This window comes from Lissotriton helveticus, chromosome 5_1 (assembly GCF_964261635.1).
Source record: "Lissotriton helveticus chromosome 5_1, aLisHel1.1, whole genome shotgun sequence".
Lineage (NCBI taxonomy): Eukaryota > Metazoa > Chordata > Amphibia > Caudata > Salamandridae > Lissotriton > Lissotriton helveticus.
This window is the reverse complement of record NC_136065.1, coordinates 1,927,386,790-1,927,406,247: the sequence shown is the minus strand read 5'-3', so window position 1 is coordinate 1,927,406,247 and position 19,458 is coordinate 1,927,386,790. Positions and strand designations below refer to the sequence as shown.

Genomic DNA, 19,458 nt, shown 5'->3' with positions numbered 1-19,458 from the left:
ATTGAAGACAATCTTCCTTGCACTGAAGGCCTTTCAAACAAGACTGTACAAGCACAGGGTATTGATACAAACAGACAACACCACTGCGATGTTCTACATCAACAAGCAGGGGGGCACACAGTCCGCACCGCTTTCAACGCTGGCGCAGGAGATATGGAGATGGGCCATCCCTCTCAAGATAGACCTGCTAGCCATACACCTACCAGGGAAGGACAACATACAAGCCGATTGGCTCAGCAGGCAGACATCGGCATCCCACGAGTGGGAGCTCAATGCTCAGGAGACAAGATACCTGTTCGACAGGTGGGGGACACCATCGGTGGACCTGTTTGCCACACGCCAGAATGCAAAATGCCAAAACTTCGCATCCAGGCAGCCCGAGGAGGGGACACTGGGGAATGCCCTATGGATAGATTGGTCAAGGACATTTGCCTACGCCTTTCCCCCGATACCACTGATGCACAGAGTACTGAGCAAGTGCAGAGCGAGCAACATGACACTGATACTGGTCGCACCGCAGTGGGCGAGGCAGACCTGGTACTCGCAGATCATGGAGATGACACAGTGTGCACCCCACAGATTCAGCAGGAGGAAAGATCTACTGTCCATGCAGAACGGAGAGGTACTGCATCCAGAGCCAGAGAGCATGAGCCTAGTAGCGTGGCTCCTGAGGACATAGAGTTCGCACATTTGAGACTACCAGAAAGCACCCTGAGGGTACTTCGGGAGGCACGAAGGCCCAGCACTCGAAAGTGCTACGTTGCGAAATGGAAAAGATTCACAATATGGTGCAGACAGGAAAGACTCCACAATAAGATGAAGAGGGACTCCACAGTGCTAAGGTACCTGACGCACTTACTGGAGAAGAACCTTAGCTCATCCTCGTTAAGAGTTCACTTGGCAGCGATAGTAGCCTACACAAGGGGAGAAACGTGCAGGAGCTTCTTCACATCACAGGTGGTGAAGAGATTCCTAGAAGGAGCGAAAAGGATCGCACCACCCAAGCGGGTGCCGCCACCTGCATGGAACTTGAACACAGTCCTAACGGAACTCATGAAAGAGCCCTTTGAACCACTTCACAAGGCCTCCCTAAAGATGCTAACTATGAAAACAGCCTTCCTGGTTGCGATAACGTCCTTACGCAGAGTAAGCGAGCTTCAAGCGCTGACGCTACAAGAACCATACATACAAATACACAACGATAGAGTTGTGATGAGGACTGACCCACACTTCATGCCGAAGGTGGTATCCAATTTTCACATGAACCAGTCTATACAGATACCGAGTTTTTTCCAAAAACCCACAACCAGCGCAGAGAGAGCTCTGCACACCCTGGACGCCAGAAGGGCAGTCATGCACTACATTGAAAGGACAAAGGGGCACAGGAAAACGAAACAGTTTTTTGTGTCCTTCGCAAACAGCTTCATGGGCAAAGCAGTAACCAAAAGGACCATTGCACGATGGATCGCACAAACAATCCAACTCTGCCACAAACGGGCAGGACAGGAACTGGCTGAGGGGACACGTGCCCACTCCACCAGGAAGAAGGGCGCTACAATAGCCCTCCTGGCTAACACACCCATAGAGGACATATGCCTGGCGGCAACATGGGCTTCGGTGCACACGTTCACGAAGCACTACTGTGTGGACATACAAATGAACAAGGAAGCTCAAGTGGGACAGAAGGTGCTACAGCACATATTCAACACCCAACGCTCATCTTCCACCCAGCCGCCACAGAGATGAGAAACCGCTACAAAATCTATGCACAGCATAGTGAATCCAGAAAGATTCACGCTGCAAAACGAATAGTTTTCTTACCTGTCGGTGTAGTTTTGCAGCTTGAAGATCTTTCTGGATTCACTAGCGAACCCACCCACCTCCGCCAGAAAGATGAGGCTGGAGAGAGAAGAGGTGGTTAACTAAAGAATAGACTTTGAAAATACAAAGCGGTAAATACAAACTAAGAAGAACATTGCCATTACTTCGGAAACGAAAGAAACACGGAAAAAAAGAACCCGAAGATGGCGCCCAAGAGTGGGAGCTTCCGCAGGAAGCATGCCGACGTCACCGGAAATACACCCAAAGGGGGTGTGACGCCGACGCCCACCTGGGCAAAGAGAAAAAAAAAAAAAAAAACAAAGAAAAGACTACGAATCCGGACCCAACCACAAGACCGCGGAATAATGCACAGCATAGTGAATCCAGAAAGATCTTCAAGCTGCAAAACTACACCGACAGGTAAGAAAACTATTCGTTTTGCAGTGTGAATCTTTCTGGATTCACTATGCTGTGCATTATTCCGCGGTCTAGTGGTTGGGTCTGGAATCGTAGTCTTTTTCTTTCTTTTTTTTTTTTTTTTTTGTAGCCCAGGTGGACGTCGAAGTCCCACCTTCTGTTGTACTTCCTGCGATGTCGGCACGCTTCCTGCGGAAGCTCCCACCTTTGGGCGTCATCTTCAGTTTCTTTTGTCCGCCGTTGGGTCTGGATCGTCACTGTGAGGTTCCAAAGTTTTTGGAGAAAAGGAAAAAACTGAAATCTACCGAAAATGTTTGGAGAATACATCCAGGAACAAGACCACCATTGCAGCAACTGCCAAAAAAAGGGCCAACGTTCCCACAAACTCAGGCCTATCACCTGACAAAGAGTAAGAGGATAGACCTCACGAATGAAAATAGAGGAATGCAGCAGTACACTGGCGCATTGCCAACTATAATGCCCTCCTCAACAGGCATACGTACCAGCATTGGGAGGAGGTCGGACAACTGCTCAAACACCTCCCCGAGCAATACCAACAGAGGGCAACACACCTGGTGGAGGAAGGCAAGAATATAGCCAACTCATTCCTGAAATCAACCCTGGTTGCGGCAATCACGTTGAGCAGGCTCATGATGATCGGGGTCACAGAGAGAAGGCATGCCTGGCTGAGAATATCAGGCTTCTAGCCGGAAGTACAGAATAACATACTGAACCCAACTCAAAAAGGAAAATGAAACTGCAAGGTCCATGGGGGGCCTTGCAATTCAGAGGAATGAGGAGAGGCACACCGACACGGAGGCCAAACGGAAGAGGGGAAACCAGCCGGGAACGTCACATCAGAGATCCCAGCAGGGCTACCAGGGCGACAACCAAGCACAACAGGGCCAGCAAAAACAAACCTGGCAATACCAGCCTCGGGGCCAGTCCTTTTGTGGGAGGGAGAATGGACGAGGGCAAATAAGAAAGGGGGGGGCAGCAACCCACTTCAAAGTGACTCCCCACCACCAACCGTGCCCACCCACACAACACCTCTAGGGGAGGGGCACAAAGTCAGCAAAAAAGTCACACGGACAAAAGCTCAACAAACATGTAACACCAGTAGGAGGCAGACTAAAACACTTCTTCCAGGAATGGAAGAAAATAACAGACAAATGGATACTGAACATCATACAGTTCGGTTACTGCATAGAACTGGAAAAGACAACCAAAGAGGAAACCGAAAAGAAAAACGTACTCAGCAAAAGAACTAGCGCTACTCAGAAAGCTCAAGAACTCCTCCACAAAGAAGCCATAGAAACAGTACCATCCAAAGAAAGAAACAAGGAGTGTTTCAAGCATTGAGAGATTAAGAGAGGAACCTTGCCTCCACTAAAGGAGCCAGTCTCCAACAGTGAGAGCTGTGGGAGAAATGATGGGCATGATTGCTGCATGCATCCCACCCATCCCATATTCAAGACTACACAAGACCACTACAAAAATGGATCCAGAAATAGTGGTTGGTTGCAACACAAAGCGAGCAGGAGGAGATGACCTGGTGAGCACATGTGGATAACACAATGGAAGCAAATCTATCACACAACCGGCTCCAACAGGGACAATCACCATAGATGCGTCCACACAGGATGGGGAGCGCACATGAAGGAACTAAAAATCATAGGACTATGGAAGGTTAGGAAGCTATCCAGCACATACATGTCCTGGAGCTGAAGACGATCTTCCTGGTCCTTAAGGTCTTTTAGACGCAGGTACAGGGCAGAACGGTACTAATCCACACAGACAACACATACTTTTGTTCTACCTAAACAAGCAGTAACCAGGTTGCATGTGCTGTCCATAGGCCATTTAGAGAGAAACACTAATAAAGATACACCTGGCAGTTGTAGAGTATAGAGAGGCAGACATGCTAAGCAGCCAAGCATCCACCTCACACAAATGGGAACTGAACAAGCTAGAGCTCCAAGATGTTTCCCACCTTTGGGTACCTAAGACATTGATCTGTTCACTACCATGTCAATGCAAAATGCATAGACTTTGCGTCCCGGGGGCCCACAACGTTGATCCCAGGGAAATACCCTGTTGATTGGTCAAGGAAATTTGCAAACAACTTTCCACCAATTCCCCTCATAGCTCTAGTGATAAGCAAGCGCAAGATGTCAAATAGGACATTGATCCTAATTGCCCCACTGTGGTCAATTCAAGCTTGGTTCTCGGACCTGGTGGAAGTAGCTTGAGGTATTGTAAAAAGTTACCAGAAGCTCACAACTGCCACTCTATGCAGGGACGGAAGATCTAATGCCCAGAAGCGAGCAGCTTGAGCCGAGAGACCTGGATCCTGAGGAAATTGAGTTCTTACACTTAAACCTTACTAAACGGTCCATGGCCATTCTCAAATAGGGTAGAAAGACCAGCACAAGGAATTGCAAAATGGCAGATATGTTCTGTGGTGCAAAAATGTCATAAAAGAATAGAGGACACCACAGTGATAAGACAACTCTCATAACTGCTAGATAACATGCTAGCATATACCTCAGTGAAGGTACAGTTGGCAGAAATAATAACCTACACAAGGAGACACATAGGGTGAAGCCTCTTTACAGTAACACTTAATTCCTAGAGGAAGCCAAATGAATAGCTCCACCCAAGTCCACTCTGCCTGTGGAGACTGTCTGGTATTGACAATGTACGAAGGCACCCTTTGAATCGATAAACAAGGCGGAGCTACTGCCCTAACTTTGACAACCACCTTCCAAATTGCAATCACGTCAGGGTGAGCAAGCTGCAAGCACTGACCACCCAGAAATCCTACCTTGAAATACAGATGGACAGGTAGTCATGCCGACAAACCCACATTTCCTCCCCAGGGCGCCCCCTGCATGTGCATTCTCTGTTCGTCGAAGAGTTGCATTTTCACCTTTCGTCGGACTCTGGTCATTTGGATTGAAGTCCTGAAAGTTGAAATGTTGTACCGCATTTACGCAGAGGTTTTTCCTTATTTTTTATCAATTCTTCTCTCCAATCTCTGGAGCTCTTTAAGTATCGATCCAGATCCAATGGCAGAAAATAAGAATATGAAGATCGCGACCAAAGGTGGAAGCTTCCAGAAGAAGCCAGTCTATGTCACAGGAGGACACCAACTGGTTGTTTGTTAACTCCCACCAGCAAAAAAAAAGGAAATACAATTCCGGACCCAACCACTAGTTGGCGGAATAATGCACAGCATGTGAATCCAGAAAATTCTTCAAGCTGCAAAACTACACGACAGGTAAACTATTGGTTCCTCCCCAAAGTCATATCACAGTTACATGTGCACCAAACACTTCATCTGCCGGCTTTCTTACAGCAACCAAAGATGCAGGCTGAAAGGGTGCTGCATATGATAGTTGTGCACAGAGTTCTGATGTTTTTCTCAGAACGGACAAGGGAGGTCAGAAAGGGGCACGCAAGTTTTTCATATCCTTTGCAGACTTAGGGAAGGGTTAAGAAGTGACAGAAGAGCACCATTGCATGGTGCAATCAATCCAGTTAGGCTACAAAACAGAAGGTGTGCTTGGGAAGAGCACTCCACAAGGAAGAAAGGAGCAACCATTGTTCACACCATATATGTATGGTGGCCAAATGGCACCTTCACCAAACACCATTGTATGCGCATGCAAGCGAACAAGGAGTCTGAGTGGGCCAAACAGTACTGCCACATCTATTCACAAGCTCAAATTCCTACCTTTTACACCAGCTCAACCTCAGTTTTTTTTTTTTACACCACTACCAGTAGTGACTAGGGATACCGCTACATAATCGATGCAGATCCTGTGATTCCAAGAAAAGATTCATGATGCAAAAGGAAATGGATGCTTACAGTAGTATTGCATTTGCAGCTTAGTTTTATTGATTCACATGCGACCCTCCACCTCCCCAATAAAAAAATGAGGTGCAACAAAGCGGGGAAAGATTATGCAACACTTTTATTTGGCTTCCTGTGCATCAAAGTTGCCAAGGGGGGGTAAAATAATTTGCTAGCGACCATGCATAAGGGCCTTTGAGGCACATGCCTGACTTCCTAGGAAGAACTTGTAGCATCAGATAGCTACAGACTATGCCCAGCAATAAAAGGGCAGACCCAACCACTAAATGATGGAATAATGCTCATGTGAATCCAGAAAACCCTTCAAGATGCAAAACTACTTCTCCTGGTAAGTAACCATTTCGTTATAATTGGGGCTCTCGGTTTTATGGTTTTTAGTTATTTAAGCATTTCTGACTATTAATCCATATTTATTTTTTGGCATTTTATTGGTATTGATCCATATTTATTTTGTTTAGAAAACATATTGAGATGTAAAATGTTATATATTTCCTCATTTATTTAACTGATCAACATGCACTCATACTTTTGTGAATTGTTGCGTTTTACAAATTAATCGGGCAAATACAACAAAACTACGACGGGTAATTAACATTATATACAAATGTATGTTAACATATCGTATTTAATGGAATGCAGTTTATTTTTAAATTCCAATGGTGTCTTTTTGCTTAGCATTTGGTCTGGAATTCTTGAGGGGCAAGAAGAGTCGCTCACAAAAAGCACAATTTTCTGCATTTTCCCACTTTTAAAAATAAAAATACAGGAAAAAATTTTCGGGCTGTATTTATCTGTACAAATTAGTAAAAATGGAAAACCCGAAGCTTTAGTTATAATACATCGTTATTGCATAGGTGTTAACAATTTAGCCGCGGCCGTTTTTTCGCGGCGGTTCCGCAGAATGGGCCGGTCCACGTCGGCCGTTGTACGTTCGCAGCACAAGCGAGGTAGTGCTTGCGACTGCGACCGCGTGACTCTGCCCTGACGTCTGCGGGTGTGACGTCAGCGAGGTCACATAAGCCCCACCCCGGTGTTTGGGGGAAGGTCACGGCTCCACTGACTGTGAGGCGTCCCAACGGTTGAAGCCGAAGTCGCGTCGGGAGTGCCAGATAAAACTTCTCTTGGCTCGCATGTCCAGGTCGACTTCGTCACCTCAATCGGCGTCTGCGGAAGGTTTTCGAAGCAGCAGTCTTCGTTGCCCTCATTCCTCTTCTGTGCCGCAAGAGCATCTCCCCTGTCGGCAAGTGTCTGTTTGTCCCAGAGGGCTGGTTTCCGGCCTGTTGAGGGCGTGGACTCTCCCCAGGTGATGCGGCCCCGCGTGTCGTCGTCCTATCCACCGTTTCCCGGTGACGGAGCGTCGAGAGCCCAGATGGAGGCATATGCGGCGGCTTTGCAGGCCTCGCTGGCTCCTCCTCCCCCCTCTTGGCATGTCAGCGGATCCCTTGCGCGATGTGGGGCGTTCCGCAGCGTCGCGGGCAGCTCTGGCCCCTGTGCCGACAGGTTCGGATCCAGGCTTGGAGGATGTGGACTCTTCTTCGGACGTTCCCTCTTCCCTGGAGGGTGGACGCCTGCTGGTGTCTTCCTCGCCGGAGACGGGCCGCCGCATCGTGGCTTTTTTCCCCGACTTCATTAAAGGCCGGCTCCTCACCCTCACCGTGGCTGTGGTTTTCTCCAGAGGAACCACAGGTCCCCCACTCCTCGGCGCCTCGGTCTCCCTTCCGGACCTGGCCCTTCCCCACTTGGCTTAGGGGATGGTCTCCTTAGCTTTCAGCTGTCACCAACCGAGGAACTGCTTTCCCCACCGCAGGGCCCTGCGGGTGCGGCCTTCGCTCGCGCGATTTACACGGCTGTGGGAATTTTGCGCATGGGTGATCCGGCTGCTCCTTTCCCCGCAGATCACCTTTTGGAGGTTCTTCACCAGGGCTCGGTGGGAGGGAGTTGCTGCTTCCCTTTGAGGGTTTGCTCCGTTATTCTCCGATTGGGACTTGGGGTGCCCCGCCTTGGGGGTGCCCCGCCACGGGGGATCCTATGCCACAACACCTTCTGGACCTGCACCTTCCAGGACCATGGGACCCGGTGTGTCTTTCCCTCCACCCCTCTGCTAGTGGGCCCCTTTTGCGGACTGCCTTTCCCTCTTTCACTGTTGGCTCCGCCATCACAGGAGGCCTGCTGCCTGGACTGTTGGGGGTGCAATATGTTTGCTTTTACCAGTGCGGCTCTGCAGCCCCTTTAACACTGTTTGTTGGCTAGGGCCACCTCTTGCTTGTGTGACTCTGCGGAGTCCCTTGGATCTGCAGCTGCTCTGGAAGGTGCTGGTGTTGATTTGCGGAACCATGTGTTAGATGGCATAGAGCTGGCGGCGTTTATTCTTGACTCCTCTCTGGACATCTCAGAGGTGCTTGGTCGGGCCATGACTTCCTCTGTTGCCCTTCGCTGCCATGCTTGGCTTTGGGACAGTGTGTTCCTAGAAAATGTTCAAGAACGGCTGGTGGTCCCTTCGATGGCACTTTTTTGTTCCACGCCCTGGCAGACTCGGCCATCCGGAGGTGCTTGGCTCGACCTCCTCCTCCCGCCATGCTTGGCTTCGGGACAGTGTGTTCCTAGAAAATTTTCAGGAACGGCTGGTGGTCCCTTCGATGGCACTCCTTTGTTCCACGCCCCAGCAAACTCGGCCAGCCGGAGGTGCTTAGCAGGACCTCCTCCTCCTCCTCCTGTTATCTGTGTGATTCATGTGCCTGCGAGTCCTCTTTTGTTTGGACTGTGGCTCTGTTGGCCTGCCCTTTTGACTGTTTTTTTTCCCTTTGGGTTATCTACCCCAGGTTGGCCCTCAGATTAGGCCTTCTGGCTGTTTCTTCTTGGCTGCTTGACAAGCCTTCTGCAGGAGGTTTTTTTCCGCAGATCTTTCTGTTGTCCTCTGCTGCGGATGTTTCTTCCTAAGAGGGTTCCCATGTCTTGGACTGAACATACCCTAGGTGGGCTAGTGGTAGCTGTTATATAGCTTTCTCTATGCTTGGAAGCTGTGGTCGCCTTCGGGTCTCTGCTCTCCGTGGCGGCAGGTGCAATTCCCTTCTAGGTGGTTGGAATGCTTTTGGCGGCACCCAGGGTGTCCTTCTCTGGGGTCGCTGCGCTGGTCTGCTCTGCGGCCTGGCGTCATGGCTCTGGTTCCACGTCTTTTTGTTTTGTGTGTGCAGCCCCCTTCCTGAGGTGTCCGGGGCCTTCTTTGCCTTCTGGCTCTGTCTTGGGGGCTGGGATGGATTTCTGTTCCTTTGTTTCTGCCCGGTCTTCCTGGGTGTCCCTGGGCTGCTCTTTCTGCCTGCTTTCTTGCTGTGGGCGCTGTTCTGTCTGGTCTATTGACTTCTAGCTGTGGTAGGGTCTGCTGCCCTCTTCACGGGTGTGTTCCGGGGGGGGGAGGGGGACTTGCCATCTTTCTACCTCGTCTCCTTGGGGTCTCTAGGTTGATATTCTTCCTCTTCCGTGCCTTGTCCCTGGGTGGTGGTTTTTGTTGCCTGATATAGGCGTGGGGTGCATCAGCCTCTTGCCTTGTCCCTGTTTCCTCTGCGGAGTGCGAACGGGCTTCCTCCTCTTTCTTCTCCCGCATCCCCCTTGGGAACGGTGGTGTTCTGACTGTAGGGGGTTCCCCCTGCCTGGGGGGCAAGGCTCCTCGCCCTGTTTGTCAGACTCGTACCCTATGGGGCCTTCTGTTATGTCCAGGCTAGTGAGGTCCTCTCTCAGATCCCTGTGGGTATGGCTAGGGTATCTATTCTACGTTAAGTAATCTGCAGCTAGTAGTCTCTCAGATGTACAAGTTACTTACCTTTGGTAACGATGTATCTGGTAGAGACGATTCTAGCCGCAGATTCCTTCATGACCTGCCCTTCCTCCCCGTTCTGCGAGGGCCATTAGCTTGCTCTTCCGCACTCTCCTGCCTCTGGGTGTTTAGTCTTCTGCACGTGTCCTCTTTCACCCCTCCCTAGCGGGATGCTTGTTTGGTGGGTTTGCATCCTTTCCCTCATTTTGGTCCTTGACTGGTAGGTTCATTGGGGCTCCTGCATTCCTGCACTCTGGTGTTTCCAGTGTGGGGCCTTCTCATATTTTACACTTTTTACTGGTTTGGAGTTTGACTCATGTGCAGTCCTCTGCGTTGGGGTCCCTTGACTGAGCCTCTGTATTGGCTCCTTTCAGGTGGCGCAACTCTCCTTGGGAGTTGGGTACATTGTTACTCTTCTGTCCTTCACTGTTAATGGACCTTGGTTGCAGGCTTTTGTCTGTCTCCAGGGAGAATATTGTAATTGCTTGCAGGGTTACTTGCAGTGGCTGTGCTCTGCTCTTCCCTTTTTATGACTTTTGATGCCACAGTGCCTGGCACTTTACCGAATGGGCTGTTCCCCCTCCATTCGCTTCTTTCCTTTCTGTTTATGTGCTGTTTCACACACTCTTCCCATATTCTCGCAGTTTTGTTTGTGATGGCTCTGCGTTGTGGCGCGGAAAAGTTCTCCGAAGAAAACTGATGTCGCGCCGTGGTGGGGCTAATGCGACCTCACTTACATCACGCCTGTAGATGACGTCTGGGCGGAGACAATCGGTACCGGCGTGCAGAGATGCTTGGGAAAAGAGAAATTTTCCGGATCCAGTCTCACGCCTGGGGATAATTCTACGTTAAGGAATCTGCGTCTAGAATTGTCTCTACCAGATACATTGTTATCGAAGGTAAGTAACTTATACGACAGGAAGCATAAGTCCTGGAAAGCAAACAAACTATAGAATTAGTACTACAAGTGACTCGTAGGGTCTACTCAAATTATTTCCTAGTTCCAAAACCAGACAAGACCCAAATACCAGTACTCCCTCTAACAACACTGGAAAAGTCAACAAACCCAATTTAATATTTCATCCCTTCAAGATTTTATTACCCTTATAGGGAAGGGGGCTACATGCTAGCCATAGACCCCAAGGAGTCTTACCTCCTCATACCAATGTACCAGAAACCTAGACAATTTCTAAGGTTCATGGTGTACAAAATACACCAAGTTACCATCTTCACTTTTGGGATGAAATCTGCACCGCTGGTATTTACAAAATACTTAGCCTTGGTGGCAGCCCGCCTCAGCCATAGGGGAATACAATCTGCTGATATCTGGACAACTGCCTGTTAAAGCCAAGGGCGTTCAACCAATGCAAGGACAACATCAACAAAAAAGGAACACAAACTGGAGTTCTCAACTAAGAAATCTTCTGGTTTTTTTTTGGCAGCTGTCCTAAATTGAGACTAGATCCCTATTAGTGGCGTGGAGAAGAGGTTCAAGGCGTTGATAGAGCAATCTCCTCTCCCACAAGGGACAAACTCTGACATTGGGGGAAAATGATGGGTAGGATGGCATCCTGCTTTCCCTATTACCACACACAAGGTTACACACCAGACCAGACCAAGAATGGCTACAACAATGATCAGACAACCGGGAGTTGTGACAATCTAGTGGCTGTTCCAAAGTTCAGAAGGTAATGAAGTGATGGAACCTACAGAGCCTCATGGTGGGAAAGTCATTCAAACCACCAGGTCCCCCGGTGACCATCACACAGGATGGGGAGCTCACATGCAAAAACTAAATATCAGAGGTCAATGGACCTCTAAAGCAGCCATACAGTGCATAAATGTGTTGAAGCTGAAGACTCTTCCTAGCACTAAAAGCTTAACAAACTTCTAATGGGAAGGAGCCTACTAGTCCAAATACAACATTGTTTTTCCCTTTTTTCAAGTAGAGCAAAGTTGCACCCGCCATCAAAATTAAGCCTAAGATGTGGAGATGGGTGATGGTGAACAGGATGTCGATAGTGATACATCTACCTGGAGAGCCAAATATAGAAGCGGACAGGCTCAGTAAGCAAACACCACACTAGTGGGAACTAAAGCAAGAAGTACAGGTAATTCTTTCAGAGATGGGGAGCACCACAGGTAGACCGACAGGAATGCGAAATGCTAGCTTTTTGCATCCATATTTTACCATCCGATATCACTAGGGAATGCCCTGTTGATAAAACGGTCAGGGAGATTTGCCTACGCTTTCTCCCAATAATTCCAGTGGTAATGCACAAGTGCAGGCAACTCATCACGGTCATCCTGATAGGCCCACAATAGACTCAACAGACCTGGTTCTCTGATAGTTCATAAACCTTCCAATCCATCAGGACCTGTTGACAATACAGGAAGGTGAAGTATGACACCTGGAACCACACATCAGTTTGTCAGCATGACTCCTGGAGACATAGCATTTGGTCACCATAACCTACTGAAGAAAGCAATGGAAATTTTGTTAGAAGCAAGGCGGCTGACAAAGATGTTAAAAGCGTAAGAGATTCTTACACTAGTGCAAGCAGGAAGGAGACTGCAGAGACTGGGCACAAGATTCCATTCTGATCAGATACTTGACCCACTTCCTGGATAAGTGGCAATTACTCCCCAGTCAAGGTCCACCCAGCAGCCATTGTTGCATACACGAGAGGGGTAACTGGGAGAAGTTTCTTCACGCACCCAGTGATACAGGTTCCTAAAGGAAGCATAAAAGGCAATGCCCCCAAGAACTCCCATGACCATCTGGAACCTAAATATAGCACTTACTCAATGGCATCCTTTCTCGAACCATTGCAAAACGCACCCACTCAAGTTCTGAACTCTAATAACAGCTGTTTTAATCACCATAACCCCACGGAGAAGAGTTGGCAAGATCCATGCTGTCACTACTCAAGAACCATATCTTAAAATCGAAATGGACAAAGTGTTGATGAGAACAAATCCAAGGTTCCTACCAAAGGTGGTAACAAGACCGTTCGCTTATTGACCTTTTTCCAGCATCCGAAAGCACTCTGGCAGAGAAGGCCTTTCACGCACTGGATGTACGAAGAGTAATAATGTACTACCGAGAAAAGACAAAATCCATCAGGGAAAAAGAACCATTCTTTGTATCCTTCACTCACGCAAGGAAAGGCTCCCCTGTCATGAAAGCTATTGCAAGCTGGATAGTACAGGCCATACAATACTGTGACAATACAGCAGGAGCAACACAACGAAAGACCATAGGCACACAAAATAAGGAAGAAGGGAGCAACTCTCCTTCCTAGGAAGCATGGCACTAAATATCCATGCAGGTGCCTCAAAGGGGTCATTACACACTTTCACAAAGCATTAGTGTGGTCACCCAGCAGAAGTGAGTGCTAAAATCCTAATTTGTAAACACACACTCTAAAGGACTCTGCCTCCTAACAGGACAAAATACCGCTATATAATCAATGCAGAGCATGTGAACTCAGAAAAGATTCAGGCTGTAAAAAAAATTATTTTCTGTATCATTTTCCAGATACCTAGAGTTTAAAAAAAAAAGGCAGGGAATGTGTACTTGCCCTATTGCATGAGGAGTAATCTGAGCTGCGTCAAAAAAGCTGCTTTGCTCAAGATTACCCCCTAATGCAATTTTCCTTCATTTCACCTATCTTCCCTCTGGTGGGCTTCCCTTCTTGCATCGATTTTCTCTTCAGTCTGCAAGGCACCTCCGATCTCCATGGCGGGAAAAAATCATCTGGAAGCTAGCACTCAAAGGGGGTGGTAGCAGAACCCAGAAGGATATGGCCTCACACACACCCATTGGAAGAAAAGAAAGGACAAAAAAGTAGCACTTTCCAACTCAAACCACTAGATGGCAGGATATATGCATAGTATGTGAATCTAGAAGAGTTCACGCTGCAAAACTATCGTTTCAACTAGGTAACTAGTTTTTAGCAGCTTTTAGAATTTTCTTTATTTACATGCTATCCACCAACCACAACCAATAGAGGTATATTTACAAAGTAAACAGACTATCACACTTGAAGTCGCATAACCAAAAGTAAGAAAAAGAATCCAAAGATGAGGACTACGTCAAAGGGTTTCTGTGGCACATATCTGCCTTGGGGTGTAATCCCAATTCGTCAGCATTCATGTAAAAAAAAAGCGAAGAGACTATGTGCTCATGTAACTCCGACCGTATGAAGTCTCCTCTCTTTCTGAGGCAGTTTTCTTACTCTTCCCTCCCATGAATTGAATTCTTCGCCCCTTTTTCTATTTATCCTCACCAGTTACGTTTTCATCCTTTTGTGAAAGTGTATATATTGCTAATGCTTTTGAATAAAGATGCATCTTGTGGCACAGTTACATTTAGTTTACGTTAAAATACTTCTATCCTATCCTTCATTACTTTCCTATAGCTGAAAATATGCTAACATCTGTATTGTATGCAGTTAGACTTCATATCTCGAATGCATTTGAGCATGGTAGAGGGGTTGATTATAAATTGAAGTGTAATACTACTTTAATGTTGAAAGCTTACAACCACAAAGTGGTGCCATAGCCATTATACTATGCTCAGAGCTTGAATGTAATTTTTTTTTGTTCCTAACATGCTGTTCTTGATCAGTCCCCAGAACAAGAAACGGTGCATCTTTTTATACCAGCACAGGCAGTGGGTGCGATCATTGGAAAGAAAGGTCAGCATATCAAGCAGCTATCCAGATTTGCAAGTGCTTCTATAAAGGTGAGCTCTGCGTTTTGTCTTGAAAGATGACTTTTGTAAAGTACCAATGTGTATTTTTCAATCCCGAGACATTTGTCACTGTAAAACTCGGGAGTTTGGTTATAAAAATGATTGTTTGAAGGGGCCATGGACAGGAAAAAAATCTAGTTAGATGGCGAAGAGGGGTAATGATCATTTTTGGAGGCTGGATCACTCCGAGGTGGAAAGTAAGTAGTATTTGGGTGTTGGGTGAATGGACTCTTTGTTGCTCTTAAATATATGTTCGAGGCATATGAGCTGTACATTGCACAATTTTGCATAGATCGCCTTCTGGTGTTGGGCTCAGATGTTTGCACTTTATTTTTGCTCAAGTCTTTGTAGTCACGAGATAGGTGACTCCTTTGGTTAGTAGTGCGCATTGGCATGGACTCCATCTCCAGATAGTTTTTTACTGCCATCGGGTTCTGATATAATTTGCTGCACTCCAGATCGGTGTAGTTTCGATTCCCCTTCGATGCGCAAAGCTCACTGCTCGACGGTGTTTCGATCGCGATCTCTCGACACCTCTCCTTCCCAAAGAGATTTTCAAGTCCGGTCTTCGACGTGGGCCGTTAGGCCGATCAGCGTCATCAACCAGCAAATGTAAAGGACTCCATTTAAAAAAATGCAAGTGTGGGGCTAAATTACCACACTGTGATTTCCACGAGGTCTGCCACCTTTGTCTCTCTCCAGAACACGAGTCAACGCTGCCAAGCCTGTGATTCTTTCAGATCCAAGAAGTCTATGTGATAGCCAGGCTCAACGTCATGGAATGTCCAGATCAAAAGTCTTGGCGCCGGAGGACTTCTTCGAGGCAGGCCCCGATGAACCGGAGATGAACAAGCCACCGTCTCTGAAGCCGACGAAACAGACTCAGAAGACCAGTCGATTACTCCAGGTCAACGAACTGAGTATGGACGTAAACACCCCAGCCCCGAAAAAACACAAGGCTCCGGTAACACCTCCACCTTCTGGTCTGGGTCGACACTGTGATATTGCTTCAGAAGCCCCGCCTCCGGCTCTGAAGCCCACTATGCCTTTAAGTAGCTCGGGATCGAGCCAACCACATCACAGTGCCAAAAAACCCTCTTCGGCACTGAAACCTAAGCCAAATGGTACCGTCGACTCAAGACCCTTCGCCACCAAAACCCAAAATACACGAAACTTCAGCACCGAAGCAAACTCAATCCAAAACTTTGGATCCAAAAAAGACTGCCCAAATCTTCTGAGTAAAAAACTTCACCTAAGCAAAAGGACACAAGCTCCTCTTAAAGTTAAGGAAGATGCGCCAAAACACTCTGAACATAAATCCTCTGCGCCGAAAAAAGACACTACATCCAAGGAACTTTTCCACCCAGATCCACCGGATCCTAAGCAAAAGATACTACATATTGACCCCATTACTGGGCAAGTCTCCCCTATACCTCCTAAAAAAAGGAAATTGGACACCTTATAAACACATGAGATGCCCCCAAAGAAAAAGACTGCCACCTCACCTATGAGGCATTTTCACCACCTCCACAGCTTCCAGCCTTTATATGTTCTCCAGCACTCTCTCCAATACCTCCTCTATCACTTACAACACAAGATGACGATGAGGATTTAGGAGGTGGCGATGAAGACCTAGACCCACCACATCATGATACAGATACTGATGACACCCACTATATTCCACCTCGTGACTTTTGGGAAGATTATAATGTCCCAGATGTACCCCTATGTAGCCAAACTTATACCCCTCCAGACGACAAAATAGGGATAGTGCAACTGATGGAGCTGCACAATATAATGGGGTTCAACTCCATTCAGACCCCCTGGAAGAGGATGTTCGAGGCATGTGGGCTGCTGAATTCATATCTGTACATAGATCGCCGCCTAGTTTTGGGTCCGGATGATTGCACTTTGTTGTCCTGGAAGAGTCTTTGAAGTATCACGAGATAGGTGACTCCTCCCCTGGACTAGAGTGCGCATGGGCATCTTCAGATTGTTTTTTTCCGCCATTGGGTTCGGATGTTATTCCTATGCTCCAACTTCGGAATCGAAAACAAAACTTCCTAAAGGCTTTCGACTTTGACGGTATTGTTCTCGCTCGGTACTTATTAACTCGATCAAACTTTCCATCTCGAACCGGTCGTCGACGCGGGCCGTTGGACCTTTTCAACGCCACATGGGCCTGCTGCCGATGGAAAGAAGCCCGTTCAAACGGTGCCCACAATGCCACTCAAAGTTCCCCCATACTGACAAACACTCAGTATGCAACAAGTGCCTCTCACCAGACCATAAAGAAGAAACCTGCCCAGCCTGTGCCCAATTCTGTTAGAAAAAAACCATCCGGATTCGACGGGCCGCTAGGCAAGAGATGCAGCGACAGGCACTGGAACCAGACCACATCTTCGATGACCAAGAACTACCGGAAGCTCCAGATTCGGACCTAGAGATAGTCACCGTCGAGGACTACTCAGACGACGAGATCCCACCGGGGCAAATCGTGAGTACATAACCACCAACACCGATTTGCCCGTTACCGAAGGCTCCGGTCGAGGCATCGCCAAAAGGCCTTAGCCAAGATCCGAAGAAACATTCGCCAGCCCCGCCTTCCGGCTCGGCTCCAAAACCAAAGATAAAGCCTTCAGACCCCAGGGCCAAGTAACGTGACCCCTAAGAAGGTTCCCGAACACAAGAAGGGCATCGAACCGAAAAAGGCCGTACAGCCTAAAGGCGTAGAGCCGAAGAAGGCAGTCTAGCCAAAGTACGCCGATCCAAAGAAGGCCGTCGAGCCTAAAGGCGCCAAACATAAAAAGGCCGTCGAGCCAAAGAAGCCCACACAGCCAAAGGGCTCCGAGCCGAAGAATGACCTCCACCCAAAAAAGACTGCTGTGCCGAAGGCCGCCGATCCAAATAAGGTCGCCGACGTAAAGAGGGCTCCATCGAAGCCTGTACCACAACCGGACAAGGCGATCGAACCAAAGTCTGCTGCACCAAAAACACTGGTTGATCCAAAAGTAATTATCGACTAGGCAAAGGACAGTCAACCGAAAAAACCTGTCGAACACAAGAAGCGTGTCGAACCGAAAAACCCGGTCGATCCGAAACCACTCGCCCACCCAGAGGAAGGGCCAGAGTCGAAAAAGGCACAAAAAGTCGTCGATACAGCAGGGGATATCTACCCACAGGCTATAGTCGATCCAAAACAGACTACGCCAAAAAAGCCAACGACACAACCACGGACAGTGGAAGAAGACCTCTTCCATCCCGATCCCTCAGACGACCAGGCAAAGATGTACATTAATCCAGACACTGATAAAGTAACAATCCTACGCAGGAAAAAGAGACCACTGGATACAGACATTCTTTCCCCCATTCCTCAGGGGGGGAAAAAAAAGGACTTTGGGACCTCTCCCTCTAGACCCTTCGTTCCTTTCTATCCCACTATGCCTACTTCTCCTTTTGCTCCTTACTCTCCTTCACACCATGGGGACAATGAGGGTGACACAGGGGAAGATTCTCAGCATTACTATCCACAGGATCCTAACCCCCAAAATGAACCATGGGAAGAGCCATCTGACCCATATGACACGCATCCCATTCCTGACGTCCCCTCATACCCAACAAAGCCGTCACCTACTGATGACACTGTTGTCTTCAACCAACTGATAGATGGGACAGCACAGTACCACAACATAGACATGCACAATGACCCTGTCGGAGAAGACTTCTTATTTGACACTTTCCCTACCTCAGAGAAGCATGTAAGAACACTTCCTATGTTAAAGGGGGTGTTAAAACACGCACCTGACCTATTCAAAGACACAGCCAGGGCACGCGTCATCAATCCTAGGATTGAAAAGAAATATAGAGCAGCACCTACAGACCCTACGTATATCAGAGGTCAGTTACCCTTAGACTCCCTAGTAGTGGCCAATGCACGCAAAAGGGCCAACTCACAAACAGGGCAGGCTCCTCCTCCTGATAAAGAGTCCAAAGTACTAGAGGCCTCTGGGAAAAGGGTAGCATCACAAGCCTCCAATTCTTAGAGAATTGCGAACACACAAGCTCTGCTAGCTCGTTACGACAGGGCACACTATGATCAGCTTGAAAGCTTAATGCAACACCTGCCTGAACCTTTTAAAGCCCAAGCTAATCTCATACAGGAGGGAAAATTTATAACAAACTCCTCCATCAAATGTGTGCTTGACACAGCCGACACTGCAGCCAGGTCTATTAACACTAGCGTTTTACTACGACGACACGCATGGCTGCGTATTTCTGGATTTAAGAACGAGGTGCAGTCCAGCATTCTTAACCAGCCAGTCAACCAAGACTTCCTTTTTGGCCCTGCAGTAGACACCATTTTGGATAAAATGAAAAAGACACAAACTGCAAAATCAATGGGTGCATTACAGTTTCAGCAACACAGCTTCCTTTCGACGCTCCTCATACAGAGCAACTACGCGAGGCAATACTTCACAGACCTCATCAACATATAAAGGCAACACCCAAGGCTCCTTTAATAAAAACTCCAACAGAGGAGGTTACAGGGGAAACAATAGTAAGGGAAGAGGACGTGGAGGCAATAACCTGCCACTGCCACAAAACAGTGACTTTACCACGCTACCGCCAGACCACCCAACACCGGTCGGAGGCAGACTCCAACAGTTCCTACCTGTCTGGAACGCAATTACCAGGGACAGGTGGGTAAGACAAATTATCCAATATGGTTATTGCCTAGAACTTACTTCTACCCCACCAAACATACCACCCAGA

The 19,458-nt window shown here is 47.9% G+C and overlaps 1 protein-coding gene across 4 annotated transcripts in view; it reads left to right on the top strand.

The window, feature by feature from the left end:
* IGF2BP1 (insulin like growth factor 2 mRNA binding protein 1) overlaps window positions 1–19,458 on the top strand; it is a 1,614,238-nt gene that overhangs the window by 1,443,643 nt on the left and 151,137 nt on the right. For all 4 annotated transcript variants that reach the window (XM_078645534.1, XM_078645532.1, XM_078645535.1 and 1 more), the window contains one exon: window positions 14,560–14,676. In XM_078645534.1, the coding sequence (XP_078501660.1) occupies window positions 14,560–14,676 (117 nt within the window). The remainder of the gene's footprint in view (window positions 1–14,559; window positions 14,677–19,458) is intronic.